The sequence below is a fragment of the Lynx canadensis genome, chromosome B2 (genome assembly GCF_007474595.2).
Source record: "Lynx canadensis isolate LIC74 chromosome B2, mLynCan4.pri.v2, whole genome shotgun sequence".
In the NCBI taxonomy this organism is placed as follows: Eukaryota; Metazoa; Chordata; class Mammalia; order Carnivora; family Felidae; genus Lynx; species Lynx canadensis.
In genome coordinates, this window is record NC_044307.1 from 40,240,359 (window position 1) to 40,268,132 (window position 27,774).

The 27,774-nt window shown below is 57.7% G+C and overlaps 2 protein-coding genes across 2 annotated transcripts in view; both read right to left on the reverse strand.

Moving 5' to 3' along the window:
• Positions 1-264: 264 nt before the first annotated feature.
• Positions 265-6,138, reverse strand: TFEB (transcription factor EB). The gene is given in 10 exon segments (XM_030315482.1): positions 265-1,176; positions 1,179-1,218; positions 1,220-1,299; positions 1,302-1,386; positions 1,388-1,432; positions 2,598-2,745; positions 3,327-3,343; positions 3,345-3,403; positions 4,018-4,074; positions 4,169-6,138. Coding segments are annotated over 10 exon segments (963 nt in total). The 5' UTR covers positions 4,365-6,138; the 3' UTR covers positions 265-940.
• The window catches only part of LOC116738098 (transcription factor EB-like), a 49,790-nt gene continuing 27,309 nt past the window's right edge, over positions 5,294-27,774 (reverse strand). Inside the window, exons 2-5 of the mRNA XM_032593340.1 lie at positions 7,231-7,467; positions 6,890-7,146; positions 6,148-6,224; positions 5,294-5,298 (exon numbers count right to left, since the gene is read on the reverse strand). Coding sequence (XP_032449231.1) covers positions 5,294-5,298; positions 6,148-6,224; positions 6,890-7,146; positions 7,231-7,422 — 531 coding nt within the window. The 5' untranslated portion in view covers positions 7,423-7,467. The remainder of the gene's footprint in view (positions 5,299-6,147; positions 6,225-6,889; positions 7,147-7,230; positions 7,468-27,774) is intronic.

The window sequence follows — 27,774 nt, forward strand, 5'->3', positions numbered from 1 at the left end:
ATCTTGTGGCCACAAGGAGGGACACTGTCCCCCCTTCCGTCCCTAAGCTCCCTAAGTAAGGCTACATCTCCAGCTCCCCTGGAGGCAAGTCTGGGAAGTGGGGGGAACCAGGTGATGGGCTTGTTCCCTCCTTTCTGTAACCCTTACCCCGATCCCCATAAAGGGCATTGGAATTCGAAATCCATAATGGTGCGCATTGGGTTGAATCCTCCCCGGTTGCGTCAGCCCCAGACACACACTCCAAAGAGACAGAGGACAAGCAGGTACAAAGCACAGTGTTTACTAAAGGCACAAAGTGGGGAGCCTGGGGGGAGCTGCTCTTCCAGCAGTGACCCCACGCTCTAACTTGAACCCAGCGCCCCCTCGTCCAGCCACCCCCCGCCCTCACACCACCCGGTAGAGAGCTGTTAGCACCAAAGGGGGGGTGGGGGTGCCAGGCTGGAGGACAGACTTGTTGCCATCTGAGTCCCAGAAAGGCAGGCCTGGACACCCCTGGACCAGTCGCTGCCTCAGAAAAGGAACTTCCTGAGCCCCCTGCTCCAACATGTCCTCCTTCACCGGCGGGGTTGGGGATCAGACTCAGAAGATGAGACAACCCCCCCCACCCCACCCAGGACCTCCTCTTACCTCTAGCACACCCGTCCCCTCCCTTCCCCTCATGATTTCACCTCCAGGAGCCAGGCTGAAGGCCTGTTCCTTCCAACCCCATCAAGAAGGCTGTCCCTGGGAGTACTGAGCAGGCCGGGGGGGGGGGTTGATTCTCGCTGACCCCCACAGGCTGCCAAGCGGCACTAAGTCCAAACAGGGGCCGACAGGAAGGAGTGAGGCAGGCCGTTTGCTACCTCACACACAGTGCAGCCCAAAGGGTGGGAGGGAGGCGGGCCCCGGGCCTCCCAGCCCCCAGGCCTGCCCCCGTTCCCCAGCATGGTGGCAGCCAGGGTCACAGCACGTCGCCCTCCTCCATGCTGAAGCTGCTCCGGCGGCTACTGGCCTTGGAGGCCCTCGGGGACATGGTGGAGAAGAGAGGGTCGGAGCCCGCGGTAGCAGTAGTGAGGTGTTCGTCCAGGAGCATGCGGTCCAATCCTTCTTGGACAGGTTGTGGGAACGGGGAGCTGTGCTCTGGCCCCAAAGGTTCGGGGTAGCCTGGGGGCCCTCATCGCCCCGCCCCAAAGCTCAGCCGTGGCTGAAGTCCAGGTGGTGGAATGGGGAGGGTGGCTGAGGTGGCTGGGGCCGGCAGGGGCAGCGGGGCCTGGGGGGGCAGAGCCGGCAGTGGCTCAGGATCCGGGACCTCGGCCTCCACAGCAGGGCCTCCCCCGGGCCCTCATCACTGGGCAGCTCCTGCTTCCCAACCTGCTGGGCCAGCTCGGCCATATTCACAGCCGATGGTAGAGGTGGTGGGGAGGCCGTGCACACGAGCCTGCATCTCGAGCTCCTGCAAAGTGAGGCAGAGAGAGGGCTGGGGGCACACACTCATGGGCCCCAGCCGCCCTTCCCTGGGGCCCCCCCCCCGCCGCAGCCCCTTGCCCTTCCCCTGGCTGCACCCAAGACCACAAAATGGCTCCACTGGAAGCAAGTATAGGCTTCTAGAGTCTAGAACCAGTGTTTTTTCAAACTACAAGTCACAACTCATTAGCGGGTTGTGAAACACTGTAGTGCCAGGCCTCTTGACCAGCTCACCCTCTATTTTTTTTTTTTAATTGAAATAGACTTGCCTAGACTAGACCAGAATAGAAATTACCAGAATGCACTGCATCTATTAAGAAGGAGGGTTCTTTCATGAAACTTTGATTTTTCACTTGGAGTGTGGCTCTGTGTGCTGGATTGTAATGTCAGTGGTATTACCTCCTATGAGAAATAGAAAAGTTTAAAAAGCTGCCATGCAACCGCCCTTTGTGTAGATGAGCAGCCTCAGATCCAAAGAGGACAGAGGCCCTGAGCACAGCCAAGACTAGAACCTTCTGCTCCAGATGGTAGGAGTGACTCTCCCAAGCCTTCTGTAGTTTCTCTCCAGTGGTGAGACTTAGCGTTCCAAATAATTCCAGCTCTCTGCCTTCCACACGAGGTAGGCTTGCACTTCCCTGCCCCCTTGAGGTTAAGTGTAGGCATGTACTTGCATTGATTAAGGAAATGTGAGCCGGGGCGACAAGTGTCACCATAAGAGCTACGTGGCTGGGTGGCCCAGTCCCTAAGCATCCTGACTCTTGATTTGGGCTCAGGTCATGATCTCACGGTTGGTGGGATTGAGCCCCATGTGGGCTCTGCACTGACAGCGTGGAGCCTGCTTGGGATTCTCTCACTCTCTGCCCCTCCCCCACACGCATGCGCGCGCGCTTTCTCTCTCTCTCTCTCCTCTCTCTCTCTCTCTCTCTCCCCCTCAAAATAAATAAATAAATTCTAAATGAGGGTCTCACAGAACAGAATCTCTAGCTGGTATCTGTTGCTTAAAGTTGCTGGGGATTGCTCGTTAGCCAGCGTTCCTTCCATTCTCATTCCTCCAACTCCTGAAGTATAAGCCCTGCCCCTCCCCCCCCGGGGGAGGAGCCAGGCCCCCGGCAGGAGCCAGAACTCCTCCAGAAGTCCAAGGGCAGGGGCCGGACCTGGATGCGGAGCAAGAGCTGCTTGTTGGTCATTTCCAGGCGCCGAGAGTGGGTCTCCAGCTCCCGGGACTTCTGTAGGTCCTTCTGCATCCTCCGGATGTAATCGACTGAGGCCTTGAGGATGGTGCCCTTGTTCCAGCGCACGTCCCTGCGGGCCAGGCAGAATCACACGTGCAGGCTCAGCGGGAGGAAGGAAAACCCCGCTTTGGTTCCAGAAGCCGATGCCGCAGGTCTCCCAACTTTGCCCACGGAACCCCAGACGCGCCCCGCCCCCATCTGTGGAGAAGACCGTGCTCCCATCTGAACAGGACAGACCCTCGCGGGTGACTCTTGCCAGTGCCCACCCCGGTAATTCCGGGGAAGCAAGCAATGCCGAGCGGCCTCCTTCCCAGGCCTTCCATTCTGGGCCGCCCAAACCCACGTCAGTTCTCAACTCTCTGGACCCCTCCAAGCCAGTCCAAAAGCCCTCACCAAACGATCCCAGCATGACACCTCCTCCAGGAAGCCCCCACCCCTGCCTCACTTCTGGGATTTTGCTCCTCCGTCTGGAGCTGTCCTGATAAGGGAGGGATCTTTTTTTTCCCAAATAGATGATAAGCTCTCAGAAGGGAGCAACCAAGGGATTCTCTTCCCAGCCCTTGCCCTGGGCAACCAGGTCAGCCGCTGCTGCCCCGCCCCCAGCCCCTAGCGTCGCCCGCCGCCACCCCCTCTCCCTTAGAAACTGCTCACAGGTCGTTGGCCTTGGGGGATCAGCATTCCCAGCTCCTTGATGCGGTCATTGATGTTGAACCTCCGCCTCCTTTCAACTAAAGGTAACAAATCCCGGAGGGAGCAATTAGAAGGATGGGACCCCATGGGAGCAGAAGGGTCCCCCCGGCCCAAGGAGGGGTACTTGGCCCTTCTGGGAAGTAATGGGTGAGGAAGGGAATGGGATCACTATGGGAAGGAGGGGCCCCCGGTGCAGATGGATACAACCCAGCGGCTCTGCGAGGCAGTAAAGCCGGCTGGGGGTAGGAGTCTCTGCCACATGACCCAGAACACCTTCCCTGGCTTCCTAGGCTGCACACCCTAAAGACAACAATACATGATAAACCCATTCACTCTGAAGTGCTGGGGATTTCATGAATGTCTCTTCTCCGGAGCCCCTCTCCCACCCCCATCTCCCAAAGAGGGCCAGTGGGAGGAAGGCAGGGCTGAACCCAACAGTCATCCCAGTGCAGATTTAAGGTCTCGTGTAGAACCCAGGCAGGTCAGAGTGGCTTTTTTTTTTAATTAATAAAAAATTTTTAATTAAAAAATTTAAAGCCCCAATGAGGGCTCGGGTCCAGGTGGCTTTTTGGGTAGCTCAGGTGAGAGTAAGGAGGAGGGAGGCAGGGAGCAGGAACCCAGGGGGTGGGGGTAGGGGGTGTGGGGGGCTCACTTAAGTTGTGATTGTCTTTCTTCTGCCGCTCCTTGGCCAGGGCCCGGCTCTCAGCATCTGGAGGCCAAGGAAAGGAGAGAGGAGCTGAGAGGGAGGGAGAAGGACAGGGAGGAGTAGGGAGCCAGGGCACAGGCAGGCAGGGAGGTGGTACCTGTAAGCTCTCGCTTCTGGGTCAGGTCAGCGGGGCAGGAGCTGCTGGTGACGCCCACCAGGGAGGCTGTGACCTGGGGGTCACCACTGTACACGTTCAGGTGGCTGCTAGACAGGGGCAACTGTGGGGTGAGGTGGGGAGAGGGACCCGGTGAGCAGTCCCCTCTCCACAGGGGCCCCTGCCCAGGGCCCATCATCCCAGGAACAGCCTTTCTTTCCAGGGACGCCCAGGGGAGGCTGTACTGATGTTCCCGGCCACACTTCAGCTCACAGGGTCTGCAGCCAGCACCAGGATGTCAAAGCTCCACCCTGGGCCTCTTCACTGGGCAATTCTACTGGAAGTCTGTAAGGTTGGGAACTAAATAAGGTGTGGCCCCTGCCCTCCAGGAGCCACCAGCCTAGTGGCTAGAATCCTTGCAGAGTGATCAGACCAGGTAACAGCCCTAAGGGCCGACAGGGGAGGGGATGAAGTCGTCCCAGGCATTTGGAAGCCCAGGGGAGGAGCACCTAATCTGTTTTTGAGTTTCTGGAAAGTTTCTGGAGGGCATGGAACTTGAATTGAGTCCTGAGCAAAAGAAGTGAGGGAAGGGCGGACTGGCAGGGGGACGGCTGAGCAAAGACGCGGGGCTGGACAGACAGAGCTGGGGTGGGGGGGGGGGAGGGGGGGGGGGTCACAAGTAGAAGCTTGAGCTGCAAGAGTAGACAGCATGATGTGGGCAGGGCAGGAGATACACCCTAGAGTTCTAGATTCGACTTGCAAAGACCCTGGCATATTGCAATGGGCAGCCAGTAGGGGGATAAACAGAGGCCTGGCAGGGACAGACTTGAGTTCTGGAATGATCACCCCAGCTCCTGCCACAGGAACACACAGAGCAAATCACAGGTCCAGAACCCTAGGTGGGCACACAGGTGCCCTACCAGATACCCGGCCTAAAGGGACCGGACACTTGTGCAGTCTGGCTTTCTCTCTCTCCCCCAGCCTTCCCTGCTCTGCTGGCAGTAGGTTTCAGACCCAACTGGCCCTGACCAGTTCTGCTAAGCCACTGGGCAATGTCACCAGGGCAGTGGGGATTAAGGACTGACTGTGACTTCCCACTGAAAGATTTGGGGGCTTCCCCTCAGTGTCCTAAGCTGGGGCCAGGATCAGGGTCATAGGGTCAGGCCAAGGAGCAGGAGCAAGCAGCTGAGGTTCAGGACCTTCCAAAAAGGGGTGGGGACACCCACATTCCACCTGTTCCGTGTAAACGTGTCACCCTGTGTGGAGCTAGCCCCCAATTTCCTGCCTTATCTCATTTTCCCACAATCCTGTGGGTAGACGGCATCACCCCCATTTTGCTGCTGAGAAAACTGGCGTTTAGAACAGTTAAGGGACTTCCCAAGGTCACAGCCAAAGCCAGAAGCTAGGCCTCTTGATTCTAAGGCTGACTCCTTCCCATCTGCTTCTTCACCCCTGTCCAGGAGGCCCAGAGAGCATTCACACTCCAGGAGGCTGCTGGAGGGAGGGGACAAAGCCAGCCCCCTATCACTTGTCCCGTGGAGTGAGGGACACAGGCCTGTGCCCGCTGGGCCCTAGGCTTTGCGAAAGAGGGATGTCCCAGATCCCAAAGGAACTCATCAGCTCAGGGCCACACTGCTCCCCTCCAGGAATGCTTTCCCTGCTCTGCTGAGGCCCGGCACCAGTCCCTCCTGCCCCCTCCCTAACCCCACCCAGGAAGCCTTCCCAACTGCCCAGCCACCACTCCCCACTTGAAGCCCGCCTCATGCACACAGGCTAGACACGTCTCTCTGGATTCATAATTCTGCTCAGCCTTGGGCTCTGGTCACGTGATTTGATGGAGGCGACTGTCATCTGCAGCAAGATGGGTCTCCCTGGGGCCGGTAGTCGGGGGGAGCCTGTCTCTAGTCTCCCCAGGCTCAGAGCCACTGTAGAACCTCTACCTTCTCCCTCTGACACACCCACCCCACCCTGGCCAGCAGTACCGTGTTGGCATCTGAGTTTCAGGATTGATGAAGCCCAGGACGTCATCCAGACACATAATGTTGTCGATGACATCAAACTGAAAGAGAAAAGTCCATCTGGGAGGGCCCACTGGGAGAAAGGCACAGGGAAGGGGCACTGGGACAGCCACTGATCTGAAGGGACCTTGGAGCCCACCTCACTCAACTGGCTCATCTTGGGTGGATGTGAAGGAAAAAGGTTCAGAGAGAGGATGAGTTGTCCAGGTCCCACAGTCCTCAAGGCCAAGGCCAGGGCTCTTCCCAAGGAGCCAAGATGCCCCAGGGAGAGTGCTTTATATACCCTCTGTCTGGACATGGCTTTGCAGGTGTACTGGGCTTTCTAGTAGGAGGGTCCTGTTTCTCCCTAGTCAAGCTTTCAAAAGTAGGGGTGAGGCTTTTCCTATGAGACTAAGCCTCCCTGAGGTCAGGACTATGTCTCCCCCTCAGACTGAGGCTCCCTCAGGATAGGGCTGTGTCTCCCCCCTCAGATTGGGCTCCCTGAGGGCAGAACTGTGTCTCCCCCCCGCTCACACTCGGGTCCCTGAGGCAGGGCTGTGTCTCCCCCGCTCAGACTGGGGTCCCTGAGAGAGCAGGACCTCCCCCTCGGACTGGGGAGGGACCCTGACAGCAGCACCTTGCCCTTGCCATTAGACCAGGAGTCCCAGGAGCACAGCACCTGGCACCAGCTCTGCTCATGGCAGCCCCTGGCCAGCTTCTCACTCACCTCCCTCTCGGGGTTGGAGCCAATGTGCAACCATGGCCATGGGGCTGTTGGGAGCACTGTTGCCAGCTGAGGAGGACATCACGTGTCCGGCCCGCACCCCCGGGGAGGCAGCCGGGCAGGGGCTTCGGGGAGCCCTGGGCGGGGGCTGATGTGGGCGGCGAACTTGTTCCCGTAGGTCTCGGACAGGTTACTCCCGCACCTTCTGGTCCCGGACTGCTGCGGTGGTAGGAGGTAGGGTTCTCCAGGTAGGACTGCACCTGGGAGGGGGGAGAAGGCAAGGGTTCTAGGGCTCCTAGAAGCAGGGTGGGAGGGGACAGGCCCCACCTCGGGACACGCCCTACCTTCAGGACCTCCCCAGGCACAGGTGGCGGAGACTGGAAGTGGACGGGGGTGTTGATGGCCGGGGTGGGCGGCCCACCCAGCTGCTGCTGCTGCTGCTGCGCTGCTGCTGCTGCAATGTAATGCATGACGGCCTGCTGCTGCATGCGCTCCCGCTGTTCCTCCTGCTGTACCTGCTCCCGCATGAGCTGCATCCGCAGCCGATGCGCGACGCCATGGCGGCCACTGGCACTGGCTCCCTGTGGGCAGGGGGAGGGGGGCAAGTCTGTGAGGCACGCGTCCTCTTCGGAGCCCCGGGTCTTGGGGAACTGGGGAGGCCAGGTGGAGGGGGTCGCACCCGTTGTACAGGAACAGACACTGAGGCCCAGAAAGGAGAAAGGATTTGCCGAAGGCCACCAAGCAGGAGAGTGACGGAGCCGAGACTTGAACCCCAGTGTCCTGGTTCCTGGGCCAGAAATGGAGACCCTCTTTTCTTTGTTCATTGCAGCTGGTCGACCCCAAAAGGTTGGAGCCGACCTTGACTCCTCTCTTTCTATCACACCGCATCCTGGCAGATCTGACCTCCACCTGCCTGCCCCATGTGGGCCCAGCCTGGACCTTGCCTTATCTGGCTTCCTCAAAAGAGCCTGCCAATGTTCAGACACCCTCCTTTCTGGCCCCCACAACATTCTACTTGCAACTCAGGAATCAGGGGGATCCTGTTCAACCTAAGTCAGATCTTGTCCCTCTGTCTGCTCAGAACTGTCCATGGCTCCCACTTCACTCGGAGTAAAACCTGAAGTTCCACCCTAAAAGGCTCTCTGTGATCTGTCCGCACATCATGGGCCCCTCTGACCCCATCTTCCCCTACTTTCTCACTTGTTCCGCCTGATCCAGCCACACCCGCCAGCCTCAAACACCTCACGCTCCCAACCCCTGGGCCTTTGCACTGGGATGCCCTTCGGTCTGGGATGCCCCTCCCCAGACACCACTCATTCCTTCACCTCCTCCAAGGCTCGAATGTGACCTTACAGAGACCTTCCGTGACTAACCTGTTTGAAACTGCCAAATTCCTCCCCCGTCCATTCCCTATGGCCCCTTCCTTCTTTGTGTTACTCCATAACACTTATCATCATCTTAATATTATGCATTTTTGCTTGGTTCTTTCATTCAATGTCTATCTCTCACTAGGAATGCAAACTCCCCTGAGGGCAGGCATTTTGCCTGTCTTGTTCACTGCTCTGCCTTCAGCCTTTAGCCCAGGGCCTGGAACACGTAGTTGTTCCACCAACGCGCGCAGGGAATGATTACTATTTATGAAGCAGGCACTGGCAGTGCGGCGACAAGCTAGCTGTAGTCCCTGAGCTCATGGAGTCTGCGGTCCAGTGAATGTTATAACCCGGGGCCTGCAAGAGTCCAGGGAGGGCTTCCTCACCTAGCATGTCGGCCCTGATCGTTGACGGGGTCACGGTAGGATGGGGGGCTAAGGCCCCCAGGCCTGGTGAAGAAGCAGGGAGGAAAAGACAGAGTGAGTCCTGTAGCTGGGCCCATTCTGTCCCTAGCTCACGAGGGACCCTGGCACCTCCCTTCTCCTCTCAGCCTCTGTCTCCCTGTGCACAAAATGAAAAGGTTGGACCAAATGATTTCTAAGCCCCACCGCCCCGCTAAAACACTCCCTGAAAGGTGCAAGCCCCCAGGGATCCCCAACTCCCATAAAGGTTCTGGCGGAGGGTCCCATCTCCAGGGTCTTTGCAAGAGGCAGTACGATGTCCTCTGGTTGAGCGAGCATTAGCAAACAGGGCAGACGCGAGCTTAATCCCAGCTTTGCCGCTTCGCTGTGTGACCTTGGGCAAGTCACTTAACCTCTCTGAGCTTCCGCGTCCTCATCTGTAAACAGTTTCTACTTCAGAAGATTGAGGGGCATGTTAAATGAAGATAATGTGTCTTGCACAGTGCGTGGCACTTGGTAGGCGGAGTGGGTGAGTGAAGAATAATCACACGAGGCCTGGCAGGTGTCAGCTGTAGTGTAGACCAGAGGCCAGAGCTGCACCCCAGCATCCTGAGAATGAGACCCAGAGCTCTGAGAGGGGAGGGTAGCAAAAGAAAGCAGCATAGCCTAATGCCAGACATGAACTCAGTCGGCATTAGTGGAAGGTACTGGCAAATATTCAGCGAAAATCACTGGATCATGGACATAATAATAATTTGCATCTATTTGAGCATTTCCTGGGCGCTGGGCGCTGTTCCAGGCACTTTAACCTCAAACAGCCCCATGAGGCAGCCTTGGTTATTATTCTCCTTTTACGGATAAGGAGAAACTAGAGGCCCAGGGAAGTTACGTGTCTGACAGAGACAGAGATGGGACCCCAACCAATTTGGCTCCCCAGCCCGTGTGGGCAGGGGTCGGGGATGGGCAGGGGCGGAGGGGACTGCTGTGTCTGTGCAGAGCTGGGAAGCAGCCTGGCCCCCGTTGCACGTCTGGTTGGCCCAGGGCCAGGAATGGAGCCCAAGCCACATGACCCCCAACTCAGGGCTCCCTCTACCACCATGGATGCTTCCTTGCAGAGTGGGTCCACGCCATCCGCCTCAGAGCTCTGCGTACTCAGGGACCCTTACTCACCTTCCTTCCTCCCTTCTCTGCCCCACCCCCGCCACCCGGCCAGGAATTAGCGAAGGGGCTGCCTTAGCCCCAAGTGTCTCTCCAGCTCCCAACAGGACCGTCCCCAAGGAGAAAAGAGCAGTCACCACCCCCCCCCCCCCCGCCGCTCCCCCCTTTCTCTGTCCTGCAGCGGGGATACAGCTGCTGCCTCCACCCCTTTCCCGTGCTCCTAAAGAGTGGTAGCCTGTCTTCCCCATCACCAACTCCCCACCCCACCCCCCCACACCCCCACCCCCCCCACCCCCCCCCCCCCGCACTGCAGCCCTGCAGACCTCCCGGGCTCCAACCCCAGCCCGGCCCGCTGCCCGCAGCTGCACGCCCTGCACCCCTGCATGCTCACCCACACAGCACTGGGGAGCCTGCCCCTCGGGAACAATCTGACTTCAGTTGGTCCCTGCTGGGGGGCGGAGGGAGCGGCACGGGGCCTGGCAGTGCCAGCCGGCACGGGGAGGACTGGGGGAGAACGAGCCCCTTGTTGCTCCGACAAAGGGCTGGGTGCCCGTCCCAGGCTGAGCCAGAGCTGGCTCTGCTACAGGAGAACCTGGGCTAAGTCCGGCTCGGCCTCTCACTGGCTGCGCCAGCCTCAGTCTGCTCATTTGTGAAATGGAGGCAGGAAGAGCCTCCTGGGAGGGGGATGTCGGAGAATGGTGACCCGCGAGGCGTCTGGGCGGTGAAAGGTGCTTGTAGCCTTAGCCTGTCCACTGTCCTCTGACAGAGGGTGGCTCGAAGACGGGCAGAGTGAGCCTTCCCCTTCCCCCACCCCCGTTGTCAAAGCTGTCACCCCAGTCACAGGGCTGCTTCCTCCCTCCGTGTCCCAGCCTCCTCCCCTGACCCTGCCTGGGTCACTCTGACTCTGAGCCTGGCCTGGGTGGGACGGGTACAGGGCTAAGGGAGGGACTTGAGGGGATCTGAGGGCAGACAGAGGTGGCCCATATAGCCCCTGGGCATGCTAACCACTCCCTGCCCAGCCCTCAAGCACACCTGCTCACTCTCAAAGCCATTCATAAGCAAACCCCACCCCGCGCCGGTGCCCGGTCTGGCCGGGAAGAACCGGGAGTAGGGACACAGGAGAACCAAAAATGACCCCCGAACCCTCCCCACCATTCGACCTCCAGATCCACCAGGCCTGGGAAGGGGTCCACCATTCATGCATTCGGTAACACCAGGGGCCTGGAGTGCCTGCTGTCTGCAGACACCAGGGCTACGTGCTTCCCTGAAGAATCTTCTCCCCTGCCCCCACCCCCGAGTAACACCCTCCTCCTGAGGGGACCAGGGGGGTCTAATGCCCCAGAGAACTCCTGCCTCTCCCCAGTCCTATAGAAAATGTGGCAGGGACTGAAGTTTTAGCCAAGACAATGAGAGCCGCCCCTCTCTGCGCCCTCAGAACCCACGGGCTTTCCCCACCACCCCCCTCCCCCTGTTCGCCCAGAACCTCCCACGTAACTACCCCTGACCTAAGCTGAGTCTGGGTTCCAGCTTAGTGTGACCAAAATGAGCTTCCCCGTACAACAGATGCGGCTGAAGCAACCCCCATCCACCCGCTGTGCCCATACTGGCTGGGTGACTGGGAAAGCCACTTAACCTCTCTGTGCCTTGGTTTTCTCCTCAGCCAAATGAAGCCCATAAGGGCACCTGCCACTTGGGTTATTGTGAGGATTCAGGGAGACACCGTGGGTGCGTGGAACTCCCTAGCATGCCCTTAGGCCTCTGATAACGGACAGGCACTGGGCTCCCCCTCAAAGGCCGTGCACGTCTCTGGTCAGGGCAGGGCTGGTTTCATGTAAGCCTATGTGGGGGCCTCCCTCATCAGCCATTTACACCTTAGTATGAACAGGTTCAGAACCTTTCCTGAGGAAAGGGGACAGGGGGAGGGCAGAGACAGGGAAAAATCATGAGGGACAGGCAAGGAGACAGAGGATCCCAGCACAGGAGAGCCTCAGATAGAAAGATCTCAGGGGCGCCTGGGTGGTTCAGTGGGTTGAGTGTCAGACTCTTGGTTTCAGCTCAGGTCATGAGACAGAGCCCCACATCAGGCTCTGTGCTGACAGTGTGGAGCCTGCTTGGGATTTTCTCTCTCCCTCTCTCTCTCTCTCTCTCTCTCTCTGTCCCTCCCCAGCTCGTGCTCTCTCTCTCACTCTCAATGAATAAATAAATAAACAAACTTAAAAAAAAAAAAGATCTCAAAGATAGAGCATTGAGTTGAAAAAGGAAATCTCAGAATTAAATGCACAGCCTGAGCCCGTTTAGACAGGACGTAGGTAAACATACAGAACAGATTAGAGAAGGATCAGAAGGTTTCTTGAATGCCTGCCCTGGGTCAGGGATGGTCTATGTGCTTTCGCAGGTCAACTCATCCATTCTTCACAACAACCCTATGAGGTAGCTACTATCATTGCCCCCCAGCTTCCAGGGAGGAAACCGAGGCACAGAGAGGTGAAATCACTTGCCCAAGGTTACACAGCTGTTAAGCAGCACGATGGACATAACCCAGGCTGCCTGGTTCACAACCACTCTTGAACTTCTATTCTGGGCTCCCCCAACGCCCCCCCCACCCCCACCACAAATGTTCAGAGCAGTCACCTTTGGGGTAGGGAGTGGTAAACAGGGATTTTTTTCTAGTCTCTCATTCTTACTTTTTTTGTTGTTGTTACATTTATTTGTTTTTGAGAGACAGAGAGAGACAGCGTGAGCAGGGGAGGGGCAGAGAGAGGGAGATACAGAATCAGAAGAAGGCTCCAGGCTGTCAGCATAGAGCCCGACGCGGCGCTCGAACCCACGAACCGTTTGATCATGACCTGAGCCGAAGTCGGACGCTTAACCAACTGAGCCACCCAGGTGCCCCACTCTCATTCTTACTTTTGAAGCACTTAAGTCTTACAGGGTGGCTGTGTGCCACTTGTGTGATTCTTTTACTACAAGGGGCAAAGAAAGCAGGCAGCTTCCAGCGTTTGTGAGGAGCCCGACCTGCTTCCAGTCACATGCAAAGGTACAGTTCCCTCGGTGCCACCCAGAGCCTGGCCTGAGCCCTGCCCTCCTCAATGCGATGGTTGTTAGGCCAGCTGAGGACCCTGGGTGAGGACGCCAAGTGGCCACCAGTGGGTCAGAAGTCACATGCCAGTTGGAGCTGAAGGGCCAGGACCCGGGGTCCAGCTCACTTCCCATTACAGCCCCAGACGTGAGCCTTCAGAGGGAGCGTGATCACGCAGTACCCCTCAGATTGCTCTTGGCTGAGCCGGGACCCCTCCGTTAGTTGTGGGGCCTGACCTTCCCTGGGGATTTTTCTGCCTTCCAGGTGATCCTTGAAACCTTGGAACAGGAAGGGGCCCCCGGGGGGCTCGGTCGGCTGAGCATCTGACTTCGGCTCTGGTCATGATCTCACGGTTTGTGAGTTCGAGCCTCACGTCGGACTCACTGCAGTCAGCACAGAGCCCGCTTCGGATCCTTTGTCCCTCTCTCTCTCTGCCCCTCCCCTGCTCACACTCTCTCTCTCAAAAATAAATAAAAACATTAAATGATAAATAAAAATAAAACTTGGAGCAGGAAGCAGAAAGCATATACCCCATGACTCAGCAACGTCATTCTGAAGTGAATGCCCAACAGAAAAGCATCCATGTGTTCACCGGAGGACACGCGCTAGAACGTTCTCAGCAGCACTACCGGAAAACACCAGATGTCCATCAGCAGGGAAATGGAGAAGGGAGCTGCGGTACATCACCACTGGAATGCTACTTGGGAATGACGGTGAGCCCACTATTGCTACACACGGCACAGACGCCTCTTGCAGACCATGTTAAACAAAAGGAGCCACAAAAATGCGTACGGCACCTTCAATGTCTATGAAGTTCAAATGCAGGCAAGACACATCTCCTGTGTCAGGATACCAGATGGTCAAATAAATTCTGTGGTATTCTTCCTGGTGGATTGTTTTGTTTGCAGTGAGTAACATGGGGATATGTCAGGTGACAAAAAGTAGGATGCAAAGTTGTATATAAAATTTGATCTGGGGGCGCCTGGGTGGCTCAGTCAGTTGAGCATCTGACTTCAGCTCAGGTCATGATCTCACAGTTCACAAGTTCAAGCCCCACGTCAGGCTCCCTGCTATCAGCACAGACCCTGCTTCAGATCCTCTGTCCCCCCTCTCTCTGCCCCTCCCCTGCTTACTCTCTCTCTCTGTCTCAAAATGAATAAACATTTTTTAAAAATCTGATCATCACCATGTACAAATATGCGTAGAAAAACCTCTGGGGAGGAAATATATAAGAGTATCATGGACTTCTTTTGGTGATGCAATCATGAGTGATTTTCTTTTTACTTTCTGGAATGTTATTCTTTTTCTATAATGAACACGTATGTGTTTCTAATCAGGAAAAAATATTTTATACTAATAATTAGAAATACGCCTATGGTGTACTTACTATAGACGATGTGTGTTCGAAGCACCTTTTATTTCATTATCACAATTACTTCATGACCTGAGTACCAGTACTCTCCCAGCCCCCACCCCTTCCCACTTACAGATGAGGAAACAGACACAGAGAGGTTGTGTTACTTGCCAAAGGTCACAGAGCTAATGAGTGGGGAGGCTGGACCCTGGGGTTTTGAGTTAGGCCCCTCTGTCCTGGACTTGGGGGTAGGAGTTGCCACATTTTATTTTAGGGATTCCCACTGAAGAAGTCCCCTACAATCAAAGGGTTTCACTAGCTGATCTCTTTTGCCCAGCCCAGGGGCTATAGGGTGCCCGGGACGATGGAATGGTCTAGAATCCCCAAACACGAGCAGAGAAAACTCTGCCCTTCCTCAAAGGGCAGAGATAATTTCCTGTATTCCCAGAAAAACACATGTCTGGTGGCTGAAACAACAAAGAATGGGAGCCCAAAGGCCGGGATGCCTGTTTAAGCCATTTATTACTTTCTGTGCCTCTGTGGTCGGAAGAAGCTTTCTTCTGATCCAGGCTGTTACAAACTAGCAGTTGGGCGGGAGCTGCCCCATGGAGTTGGAGGGAAATCAAACCAACCACTAAAGGAAGGCCTCCTGAGCAGGTGCTGAGGCTCCCGGAGGCAGGGGGAAGGACCCCATGACCTCTTGCGTAACCTTTCAGCCTTGGGAAGGGAAGAGAGGGGAAGATTCCAGGCCCCGGGTTTGTTTTGTCTTCTCTGAGCTCCCTCTGGCAGAGGCAGTGGCAAAGGAAGGCCTGATGAATGAGGATGTGCACCACGATCCCCGTGCCTTGGGCCGTGGCCATTGGAAATTACCAAGGTGGTCACGGGTCCCTGCAGGGCCTGGGGGTCATCAACTGGCTTGGACTCAAAGAGAACTAGGGGTGGGCGGATGTCATAAGATTCCCAGGAGCCGGCAGTCCTGCCCGCAAGATGCTGTGAGAACTTGGCATCCGAAGGCGTGGATGTGAGTCCCCGCCTCGGGCCTGACTCAGTGTCTCAGCCTAGCCTCAGTCTTCCCGTCAATCAAGTGGGGCTTACCAGCTGGAGCCACCTCTCCCAGAACAGTTGGGATCTAAGTTGGGATGCTGGGTATAGAAACCTCTGGCAAGGGCAGAGGAGACATGGGCAGGGGAGAGATGTCACCGCTTTGTCACTGTTCACTGTCCCTTTGTCCATGCCTGTCTAGGGCATCCCTGAACTGTCTTCTCTTACTGCTCCTCTTAAGTTTCTTTTGAGAAAAGGGACACACACACATACACACACACACACAACATATCAAGACCCCTATGGGACTAGGGCGGGAAGGCCTTGGGCCAGCTTTTATAAGATTTTCTTTTCCAAAGCTTGTATATCACATAATTCACCGCAGTGCTATGGGAGAGACAGGTGGGTAATAATGATCCTAATTCCAGGTTTTAAGAGACCAGGAGCAGACAGAGCACTTAGCACGGTGCCCAGCACACTGGAGATACTTCATAATTCAGGTGGTTTGTCTGAATCTGGCCCAGTGGTTCTCTACATGTCATGAGAGGCCAAAGTGGGGCCCTCCTGCTTCCTCCAGTACTGAAAAAGAGAAAATGGAAACCACACTCACCCTGGGTAAGTGTCCACTGTTTGATCAGAAGGTATCTGGTACCAGAAGCAAGAATGAGGTTGGCGGTCCACGCTTTTAACATTTTTATCTTAAGGTTTTGGCCTTTTCCCCTTTATCCCAGCAAAATGCACAGGTTTAAAGTGTAAGGCTTGATGCATTTTTACAAGCGTGTATGTCTGTGTAATCACCATCTAGACCAAAATGGAGAACGTTGTCATCACCCGGGAAAGCTCCCTCCAGGACCCTCCCCTAGAGGGAACGTCTGGTCTCACCTCCATCCCCTGGCTTGAGTGCCCCCCCTCCCCCGCCTTGGACAGACATAAAGACTATTATGTACGATGTGGTTCTCCCTGTCTCTCATGCAACATAATCACTCTGCCAAGTGCCAAGCCTTGGCACAGGCTGGCCAGTCCTCTGTTTGTGATCAGTAAAGATGGGGAACAAACAGTGGAGGAAACTAAAGCTCCAAAAGGGTGGTCTGCACGGAGCACCTGAGTGGCGGCACAAACTCAAACCCAGGATGTACTTGACTCTGGCATGCAGAGAACCTGCCTCTAGGGAACCCACCGCAGGAGGCTGCAGGGCTGGTGGGGGGAGGGGGGAATAGGGGCTTGTTTTTAAATCTCTGAATAGGGGCAGGAGGCAAGGGAGGAGGGAAAGGAAGGAGAGGGGAGATGAAGGGCAGCCACAGCTCCTGGCCTGCTCAGTGGCCGCCCCGTGCCTGCAGCTCAGGCCCATCAGCCCCACGTCCCAGCGCACATCCCACAGGAAAGGGTGGGAGCTGGTGCCTCCTGGCTGGCCCGCCTGTTGGCCCGGGGCAAGGCACAGCAGTTGTGCTGCAAATGGAGAGCCTTCAAAGGCGATCCCAGACCAGAGAGGCGCCAATCCTGTCCCAAAGGCACCAGCCGGACCCTGGCATGAAGCCTGCCCCAGGAAGACTGCCACTGAGGGACGAGTAACTGGGAAGCATGGAGAGAAGAAACTAGAAAGGTCCTGGTCTGCCCTTGTGTTATGCACAGATACAGCCCAGCCACACATGCAGACCCTCTGTCTGCCTGTCTCTCTCTCTCTCTCTCTCTCTCTCTTTCTCTCTCTCTCACACACACACACACACACATGCACACACACATGGTCATATCCCTCACCCCGCCCCCTCAGTGAGCAGCTGTCTCTCTCCTCTCTTTCCCTGGCTCCCCTGTCCCCATCTCCTCTGGCAGACACTTGGTCCATTTGAACATCCTGCCTGTGGCTACACTGCTTTGTTCTCCAATTGTTTCCTGGCCACCTACCAGTCTCCACAGGTACAAAGAAGCTTCCAGAGAAATCAGCTTTCTTTTTTTTTTCTTTTTTTTTTTTTTTGGTTTATTTTAAGTATATTTATTTTGAGAGAGACAGAGACAGCGCAGGTGGGGGAGGGGCACAGAGAGAGAGAGAGGAAGAGAGAATCCCAAGCAGGCTCCATGCTGTTCAGCGCAGAGCCCGACGTAGGGCTCAAACCACAAAACCACGAGATCATGACCTGAGCCGAAACCAAGAGTCTGACACTTAACCAACTGAGCCACGCATGCACACCAAATGTTTATTTATTTTTGACAGAGAGAAAGAGAAAGAGAGAGCAGGTGCACACAAGTCAGGGAGGGGCAGAGAGAGAGGGAGAGAGAGGATCTGAATCAGGCTCCAGGCTGTTAGCAGAGAACTCAGTGAACCTCAAGACCATGACCTGAGCCCAAGTCAGACGCTTAACTGAGTGAGCCACACAGGTGCACCCCAGAAGTCAGCGTTCTTCTTCTGAACCTCTACCCCATCCCACCCATCGGAATTCCCAGAACGAGACTCAGGGCCCCAGAATGCTGCTTGCCCAGTGACCCAAGGCATGCTCAATTATCACCTGTTCTCTCACTCAGCAAACACTCCTGAGTCCCTACTCTGGACAGGGCACTGAGCTAAGCATGTGACCCACATCAGATTATTTGTCCCTCACAAACATCTCACAGGACAAATAGCATCTCTGGCAGATAAGAAAACCAAGACTCAGAAAGGTTAAGTGACTTGTCCAAGGTCACATAGCGAGAACACGGTGAGGTGGGCATGCAAGCCCGGGTCTCTCTGAGGTGCATGACCACCACCAGTTTCTTTCCTGGGGAAGAAACCAGGGGCCAATAGCGAAGGTCCACGTAGGTGGATTATTGTCCCCCTAAACTCCCAGCACTGCCCCATGCCCCCGCCCGCAGTTACCCTCAGTGGGTCTTACAAAGGGTTCCCGGAGAGGCCTGCACACCCCTCCCAGAAGCCCCCAAATGCAGGCCAGACCCCATCCGCCTGCAGAAAACTCTCTTTGCTCAATAGCTAAGACTGATCCACTCCCAGGGGCTCAAGAGACTAAGCTGGGAGATCTGGATCTCACGGAGGCAGTTACCATGGGCCATGAGGAGGCAATGGGGGGAGGGGGAGAGTATATCAAGCTGACTGGAGAGAAACACGATTACATGGACAGAGGCCTGGCCTGGACTGCAGCAGGGGCAGGAGGGGCCCCCCAGATCCAAAGGGGGCCGAAAGTCTAGGGCACGGACTCAAGATTGGGACGCCAAGGGTCCCAAGCCCCTGACCTCCCCTGCCCACGCTAGCCAGCCCACCTCCCTCTCCCTGTTGAAGGAAGACCAGCTGACCTTCTGTTGGGTGCTAGGTCAGCCCTCAGCAAGGAAGAGGAGACCTGACAGTTTTGATGCCTGGGAATGAGTCTCTTCCAAAAGGGCTCCTTCAGCCCTGAACCAAAGCGTCCGACACTTCCCAAGGGCACAGTGGGATGAGAAGACCTGCATTTGGCTGTCCCACTGCCCAGCTGTGAGCTCAGGCCGGTCCTGCCCCTCGCTGGGCCTTGGACCCTGGCTGATACCATGAGAGGGCAGGACGGAATCCCTGGCAGGCCCCTTCCTGCTCTGTCTGGGCACCCTGAGGCTCCGGGCAGCGTGGACACAGCCAAGGCCAAGTGTCCACGGAGCCAGCCTGCGGGGCCGGGAGCGGGAGAGCCAGGTACCGCTCCTCACTCTCACTCCCACTGCTGCCGCACACACACGAACTCCCTCTCCAGGCCTGCGGCAGCCTTGGGGGTCCGGCCTCTGCTTTTCTTTCTGCTCAGGAGACAGCAGTCCCACCCACCCGCACACCCTAGCGCTCTGCCCTCAACGCGGGCAAGCAAGGCTCTGTGACTCCGGGTGGGAGAGGATGCAGGCGCGGGGCAGCGTGCGGGGAGCACACGGAGTGGCTCCCACCTCCCATCCGAATCCGAACCCCTGCCCTCCCTGCCCTAGGCCCGGGTCCACGGCACGCCCGACCCACCAGCTCTGGCTCCGGCCCCTGCTCTTGGGGGGGCTTCCTCTGCATCCTTGCCGCCCCAGCCCCACCCCAGCCTCTCCAATGCCCCGTGGCTTGGCTTGTATGCCACAAACGAACCACCGTTCGGCTTCCTCTTCAAGAGCTGAATCGGCCTCTGATTACTTTGGAAACAATCTCTTTGTAACTGAAGTGTCCAGTGAGACAGTGGCAGAGGGGACGGGAAAGGAAAGAAGGAAGGAAAACACCTACGAGTGTGGCCATGGCGTGAATGTACAGAGAGGGTGGCCTCTAGTCTCCCAGGTACAAAGCAACGGGAGTTCATTATTATCTGTACTGAGCGCTTCCTATGCACCAGGCACTGTTCTGAGTTGAAATATATTTCTGATTTAATCCTCAAAGCAAGCCCACCCACCTGTGAGGAAGTAGCAATATAGCCCCCATTTTAGAGAGAGAGCAACTGAGGCACAGAGAGGCTGACCATCTGCCTGAGTTCACACAGCTGGTAGGGGTCTAGAAGTCTGCACACCCAGCCTCTGGCCCAGGCTGGTGAGTGCATGGACCATGGCAGTGTGCTAGATGCCCGTTTGAGGAGTCTGTCTGGAAAGGGCCTGAGGAGGCAGGTGATGGCAAACCCATTCGTGGAGGGGGGCCCTGGGGTAGGCAGGTGAGACAGGATGCCAGCCTCATTCAGCTTTTGTCCTTCCAGAACTATCCCCCATTCAGTCCCTGCCTGGCTTTGCCACTCACCAGCCGTGTGACCCCGGGACAGGAACTTAATCTCCCAGAGCCTCAGTTTCCCCATCTGTAACACCGGATGGTGATAATGCCACCTCCCTCAGAGTAGGTGAAGGAGGGATCAAGGAGCTCAAGTGTGTGATGCTCCTGGCACCTAGGGGGTGGCCCATAGGTGTTAGTTCCCCAGCTAGGTGAGCAGTGCCAATCTGGCTGGAGTTTAGATGGGACAGGGCCTTATTAGGCCTCACCACTCAAAGCAGGACCCCCAGGCATCACCTCCCCTGGGAGCTGGTTAGAAATGCAGGCTCTCTCAGGCCAGCCCGGACTCACTGAATCAGAATCTGCTTCTTCACATAGCATTCTAGGAGATCTGATGGGGGAAGTCATTTGCAGCCTTCTGGGGGCTTGGTCACCTGGTTCCAAGTATAAAAGTGGGTGACGGGTGGAGACAGTGAGGAGGTGCAGGCCCCTGGCGGGAAGACATACTTGCAGGGACAGCAGGGCTCTCTTGAGCCCCACGGTGACCCTGAGCGCACAGCCCTGATTCTCGGGGCCAGGAGCCAAGGTGGAGGCAGGATCACAGGGCTCTGGGCTCCAGGCTGGCTGTGCATTTAACTCATTGCTGTGTGTTGTATAGAAGGCAGGGGCGTGCCGAAGCCCCTGCAGGCGGCCTAGGAGACCTTACTGCCTTAGCCTTGCTCTCACCTGCCTAAGCCCCAAATCCATCTGAGCAACGAGAAGCTTGAGTCCTGCTCTCTTAAGGTTGACCAGGACCCACATCCCTGTCAACTGCAGTAATTGGTCACCTGCAATGTGCCTGCTGACCACCCCCCCGCCCAAGCATGAAATCTACCACTCCAGGTTGCTGGGTGAAGCTCGGACTTCAGGGTCCCCCCAGAGGCAGCAACACACAGTGGAGGCCATGCCCATTTCTGACGCACACACTCTCATAGGGCAACCGCAAAGCCCACCCTCTGTCCCACCGCACAGCTTCAGGTGGGGGCGGGACCCCTGTCCACCCTGCCCACAGGTGGGTAATGGCTCTCACCTCTACACCTCCACGTTCAGTTCAGAAACACACACCCTACTGACCTCTTTCGCCACCGCAGACTGGACTGCCAGGGGCCCCCAGGCTCATGCGGGCTCCAAAGAAAGCCTAAAACGTGGGGCCAGAACCTCAAGCAGGCCTAGGATGCCCAAGAAAGACCCATAGATTAGGGGGATGAGTTGGGGCTGCTGCAGGGTATGTGATGTCATGGGTTCTGGAAAGGCCCTTGGCCCCAAAATATCTCCACTCTGGGTCCGGAAATCCCTCCCGACGCTCTAAGAGTCCCTGCTGGGAGAGGCTGTCCCCTGAAGGCCTTGTAGATCACAGCTCCAGAGAGGGAGAGGCAACTGACAGTTGGCTTGAGGGTGGTGAAAGATGGGCGGGGGAGGGTGCGTGCGGACAGACCATCATCTCGCCAGGGTGTCCTGATCAAGGGCTCTGAGCTCCAGCCAGGAGGGGGCACTCTGTCCCCCAACACCAGAAGGCTGGCTTCCTAGAAGCCAGCACCTCTTGGCCGGGAAGGGGGTCCAGCAAGGGGAGGGACATTAAGCACCCCCACCCCGCATGCCAGGGGAAGTCAAGTCCCAACCCAACTGTCCCCTCGAGGGAGGCAAAGTGCTAGTGACCAGGAGGGGGCGGGAGCCCTGAGAGAAGCGAGGTGGGGGACAGGAGGGGAATTAACCAGGTTCCAAAATAGCACGGCTGGTTCTGCCTCGCTTCACCCTGTGCAATGTCTGGCAGCTTCTGCTTTCGGTCTGACTCACACCCGGTGGAGGCAGGACAGGGCGGCCGGCGGCGCAGACAGAGGCCGCGGGACAGCCACAGACCGTCCTCGGCTCACTACAGGCACCTACCCCGCTGGCCCTCCTCCCCTGCCCGTGCCCCAGGCTGGGCTTCTGGGGACACGAGTGGGGCACAAAACCAGGGGTTCCCTCGCCTGGGTCCTGTCCCAGCCCTTGCCCACCCCAGGGCCTCCCCGGTGCTGGCAGCCGCCCCAGACCCCAAACTCAGCTTCACCTCTGTCCTGCCCGGGGACACTCCAGTTGGCCCCTCCACCCCTCCTCCAACTGGAAGATGCCCCGCCAGCCAGCCTCGCCCCCCACAAGTGAAATGTCCTCAGTGGCGACTCCACCGTGACTACCTACGGAGGAGTAAGCTTCGTGCCCCTGCCCCGTCTCTGCCACACACGCAGGTGTGGGAGGGCCACCCCAGTCTCACGCTCCAGATTCGCACAGCAGCTTGCCTAACTTTTGTTTCTGTCCGCAAATGCAAGAAGCACCCTGCCGTCAGCGGGGCAGAGAGAGAGGAACCAAGTGCCCTGGATTTTGTGCCTGTCGGGATGGGGGAGGGGCACACCCCTCCTCTCTCCCCCTTTCGTGATCTCCCAACCACCGCGTCCTGTGCCTCCCCAGCTTCCCTCCTGGGGAGGTGAGACGCCTCATACCTCCGCCCTGGACCAAAGTCGCTTAAGCTCCAACCCGAGCCACCCATCGAAAGCTTCATCATAAAGTCCACCTCTGGGGCCCACGCCAACGGCATCTGTCCTCCCGGCCCTCACACCAGTGCACCAGCCCCAAGAGCGCAGCCACCTTTCTCTGCAAGCGGGGCAGGTGCATGGCAGACGAGGAGAGAATGTCAAAGGTCGTGAGGTTGGCCATCACGGGCGGACGAACTCCTGCGGCCCACCCTGACACCTGCGCCCCGACCAAACCTGGAGGGAAAGGCGGAGGGTGGCCGCTGGAGAGAGAGGTCAAGGAGCCGAGGCTCTGGCAGGCCCACCTGCCGCCTGGCGCCCCACCGGGCCCAGCACCTGCCCCCTGCTCGCCTCCTGCCCTCCCCCCACCACCACCCCCAAGCCTTACCTACGCACCACTTCCCTCTCTTAACTCTTCCCATGCCCTCGGCCCCATAAGGCTTCGGACTGCTGTGCGAATCTGCACGGTGGGAGCAGGAGTCAGCAGGGAGGAGGCCCCTCTCCAGGAAGCAGGCGCCGGGCAGAGCCCTCACCAGGGACACAGAAGGATGCCCTTGAATAAAATGCCCCCCCTCCCATTGCCCCGCAAATTGCATCCTGTTCCTCATAGAGACACAGAGGGAGGGCACCAGAAGACAACCACGTGGCAGCCATGGGGCCAGTGGCCCCAGGAGGGGAAGAGGCAGGGGCATTGAGAGAAAGGAAAAGGAAGTCAGAGAAACCGCTACAATCACAGTCTCAGGATGCTGGGGCTGGGAGGGGACTCAAAGGTGGCTCCAGGCTCCGTGCCACCCAGCACATCCGTCCCGCCCTCTGGGAGCGGATGGAGCCCAGAGAAGTGCACTTGCCTCGGACGGGGCCTGGAAATGGCTGCCGGTGTCTGACCTACGGGAAGGACCTCATGTGTGCTGGGTCCCTTTCCTCTGCTGTGAGTGCCTGGAGGGATCCTAACAGCTTCCTCTGCCACACAGTAGGAGCTCCTTAAGTATCTGTTGAACACAACGAAGGTGGCCCTGGCGACTGGCTCCAGGGGGCAGGGTCTGCCCAGGGCAGCTGAGAGTGGCAGCTTCGTGGGCCTGGAGAGAAGGGCGCTGGGGACACGGGGCTTGACAAGAGGCATACTCCAAGGGACTCCCAGGCCTGGGTTCGGTGGGTGCTGCTGAGGCCATCAGGGCTCCGGCCACACCCCCTGCCAGCTGCTGGCACCCGCTTCCATGTCAGAGCCAGCATCCCGTCTTCCCCCAGCAGCTCTTAGTCAGAGACCTTGCAGGGCTAGTGAAGAGACACCCATTCCTTCACCCCACTTCGTCCCGGGGTTCTACAGGGGCCCCCAGTGAGCCCAAGCCTCAGATGTCACAGCAGTCACCTGCTCCCAAACACACATTTTCTTGGCTTCCTTCCCTTCCCTGTCTACCCAACCCCACCCATTCTACCCCACTGCGGGCTCTTCCTGGGGTCACCTCCCAAGTAAACTACCTGTACCCACATCCTTGTCTCAGCCAGTGGGCCCCGAGGAGGAGGTTAGGACCTGTAACGGAGCAGCTAACTCAAAAGCTTAGAAAGAAAGGCCAGTAAAAGGGCCAGCCTGAGAGCCCAGCCATTGGGGGAGACTGGGTGAAGTGGCCAAGCGTGCACCTAGAACTTTCCCGCCTGTTAGGGGTAAGACCTCCCTCGGAAGCAGAGTTGGCAAGATGGAGCGAAGAAACAAGGATGCGCCAGCGTCTGGCACATTCTATGACAAAGAAGTATCCATTCCAGGGGTGGTTGTGCCAACACGTGGTTACTGGTGGCAAATGCCAAGAGGGCTCGGGGCCCTGCATTGCCCCCCAACCCCGGGATGGACCAAAGATGGAGCTAGAGAACTCCAGCATTCCAGAACTTCGGCAGGCCCATTCATTCGATGGCACAGCTGTGATGTTCCATGCTAAGAACTATGCACTGGGAACACCCGGGGTCGGGGGGGCCACTTTGATACCACACTAAGAGCTTGTCTTTCCAGGCACGGAGAGCTGAACGTTCCAGATGTGTCCCTTACTGTCTGTGCAGCGTTCAGCAACTCACCTCACTTCACGGGGCCTTGGCGTCCTCATGTGCAAAATGCTGAGAATGCCCGTCTTGGAGAATTTCTGTAAGGATTAAATGTAAAACACCTAACACAGGTGCTCAGTAAATATCTGATGAACGGGCGGCTATGCATGCATGAGAGCACGGACAAGGTGCATGGGGATATAACGGATGCGTGCGTACGTCTATAGGTAGATGGATGCTGGGGAGGAAACAATAGTTGTCTGCGGTCTGATTCCCGTCTGGGTCCATATCCTCTCTGCCAAACTTAACAACAAGAAAACGAAGGCCCACCACTCTCTGATTTATCGGCTAGAGAAATCTGTATCTCCGTGTATCAGGTTGACAAATTACAAGTAAGATCCTCCCGATGAGCCACACTGTGGGACCCAGTCGTTTTCTGAAGGGTGCAGAGAGCCATGTCAGAACAGGGAACATCCTCCGGAGACGTTCTCCATCGCGCCAGTACCCTGTGTGGTCCCGCCAGGCCCATATCCCATTCCTCAAAGGCTCAACTCCACCCAAGCCCTACCCCAGGGAAGGGGGGGTCGGGGGCTGGGGAGAGGGAGAGGAGGCCAGACAAAGCAGGGCAGGGGAACAGGCCAAGACGGTGGAGCAGAGGACGCCAAGAACGTGTGGGACGTGTGGGAGGGGGTGAGCAGGAATCAGAGAGAAGGGGCTGAAGAGCAGAGAGAAGGGTTTGTTGTCTTTGGAGGAACAGAGAAAGGAAACAGCCCTGGGAGAACAAGGGAGTGGACACAAAATGGGCTGAGCAACAAAGAAAAGTCATCGCCTGCTCCATCACCCCCAATGGCGCCCCGCTGTCCTCCAGAGTCCAAACTCCCTACCAGGCCTGGAGGCATCCAGGATGCCCTTCCACCACGAGCTCTGGGCTCAGCTGAGGAGGCCTCCTCGCTCCCTCTCCTCCGCCCCATCCCCCTTCCTTCTGCAGAATGTCCAAACATCGCTCATCTCCGGAAGCCCTTGGACGTGTCCACCCCTGTGGCCTCGGACGGAGCTGTATTGGCTGGTTGGTGGGAGCGGCATAAACAGAGAAAGCTGAGCCCCAGCAGAGTGGGGAGGGAGACAAGGCTCCGGGGCAGGGGGTGGGGGGGCAGTGGAAAAGGGAGCTTCCAGTTTCTCTCTTCCCCACCTGTTCCCACGGCCCAGCCATGGCGTTACACAATCTTGTGGTCACTGCAGAATGCCCTGTCCATTTTTAAGAGGGCTGAGGTGGCACTGAAGGAGGGGACCAGGCCGCATGCCCAGGACGACAGGGGACAAGGAGGGTGGGCCAAGGGAAGGGAGGAGCTTCAGCTCTGCCCAGCCCCAGGGGTCGGGGCTCGTGGGGTAGAGGTAGAGCCCCAGAGAGTAGGAAATGGGACAGACCCCATAAGAGTGGTATCTGGGCACCATCCATCTTGCCCTGAGGGACATGGGCAGAAGCGGGACCCCCCTCACAGCCTAGAGCCAGGCTGCCCCTCTGCAAGCTGCCCACAGCCTCAGAGGTCCCTTCAGGCTGGGAAACCTGAGGAGATGGGGCAGCTCAGGACGGACTCTCAGAATAGAAGCGCCTGGACGCCTTGGCAGCCCGCCTCCAGGGGCATCTAGATTGGGGAAGGGGGCCTTCCCCACCGGTCTGTGGAGCAGAGGAAAAGAGTGTGAGGCTCCAGGCCCCAGCCCTCGCCACGTCTCACCTCTACATTCCTGGGCCCTCCCAAGAAGCACAAGAGATACACGATGCAGGTGGAGGGGGGAAACTGAGGCACAGAGCTGTCTTCTAGATCTGGAGACCTGCTCTGCCCACTCAGACACCTACATCATCCTTGAAAATTAACTACCATGCTTCTCCCAAGCACATGGGGTTCCAGACCGTACTGCTCCTGGGCCCCCTTCCACCCTGGGAACATACACTTTCCAGAAGTGGCCTGCCACAGTCCCCAAAGTTGGGCTGTGAAAAGAAGGCAGGCCTGCCTTTTCTTAAACCCCGAGCTGGAAGCGAGTTCCAACGCTGGTCCTGAGGCCGCCTGGGCTCAGCCCTGAGCTCTACCGCTTGGTAGCTGTGTGACCTTGGGGAAGTCACCTTGCCCCTCAATGCCACGGTCTCCTCATATGAATGGGGGATAACGCTCCCTGCTCCTGTACCTCACACTTGGTGAGGAAAGCAAATGTATTCATTTGGCTCCTCAAGGGGCCGAATGGTCCCGGCCCCTCCACTCAGGACACACCCACCACCCCGATCACTAGGCCTCCTTTCCTCCCCACCAGGGGCCCAGTGGCTCGGGCCCTGGCAGGGGGTGCCGAGGAACTGAGGAGCCACTGCTATTGATAGAGCTGGTGCCAGGCCCATGGCGGGCACAGAGCCCAGGCATACAATGGGGCTGTGTGTACACCCAGCATTACCCTGGAGCAGAGCTGGGCAGGCCGGCATCTGGGGTCAGGCCAGGAATTCATTTCCCTGGAGAGGGCCTCCCCATCCCTCCCAGGCGGCACAGCCCCGCTGGGGGCTGCGTAGGAAGGCAGGCACCACCCACGCCCTCAGTGAGCCCAGGCAGTGGAATGGGGTCGTGCCCAGTGCCGGGCACTGGGGAACAGGGACTCCTGGATCCAGCTGCCCCACTGGGCTGCTCACTCAGGAGGCATCTGGGACCCATTATGTAACTGGGGGCTGTGGCCTCCCCTGTGGGCAAAGGGAAGGTAGTCTGCGGGGCCAGGAGAAGGTGCAAGAAAAATCTGCTGCGACCTCTCCCCAGACAGAGGGCCTCAATCCCAACACCACACCTCCCCACGTCCCCGCCACCAGCTTGCTGGGGCCCTGGGCTCAGCACCAAGGCCCCGGGTGCCCCAGGGGAGAGAAGCCGGGCTCACTCCCCAGGGGCATGAGTCACCAGCAGGGCTGCAGCTGGGATGGCAGAGCCGGTGGGCAGGTGGGGCCTCTCCCCTCCCCTCCCTGGCAGGTCTTCTCAAGCTGGAAAACCACTGGGCTGGTAATGGGGTAATGACCACAGCATCCCGGCCTGGGCCTCTGCAGGCTACTTCCTCCGGCTTAGGGGATTACGTAGTGCCAGGAATCGAGGCCTAGATGCCCTCCTGGTCCCCACACCGACTCCTATAGCTGCGGGTATGGACCAACTCCCGAAAACCCCCTGAGAGGGGTGTCAGACTGCAGATCAAGGCAGTCCCTTATCCCTGAGGCAGGAGGAGGGGGAACAGGGGCCTCT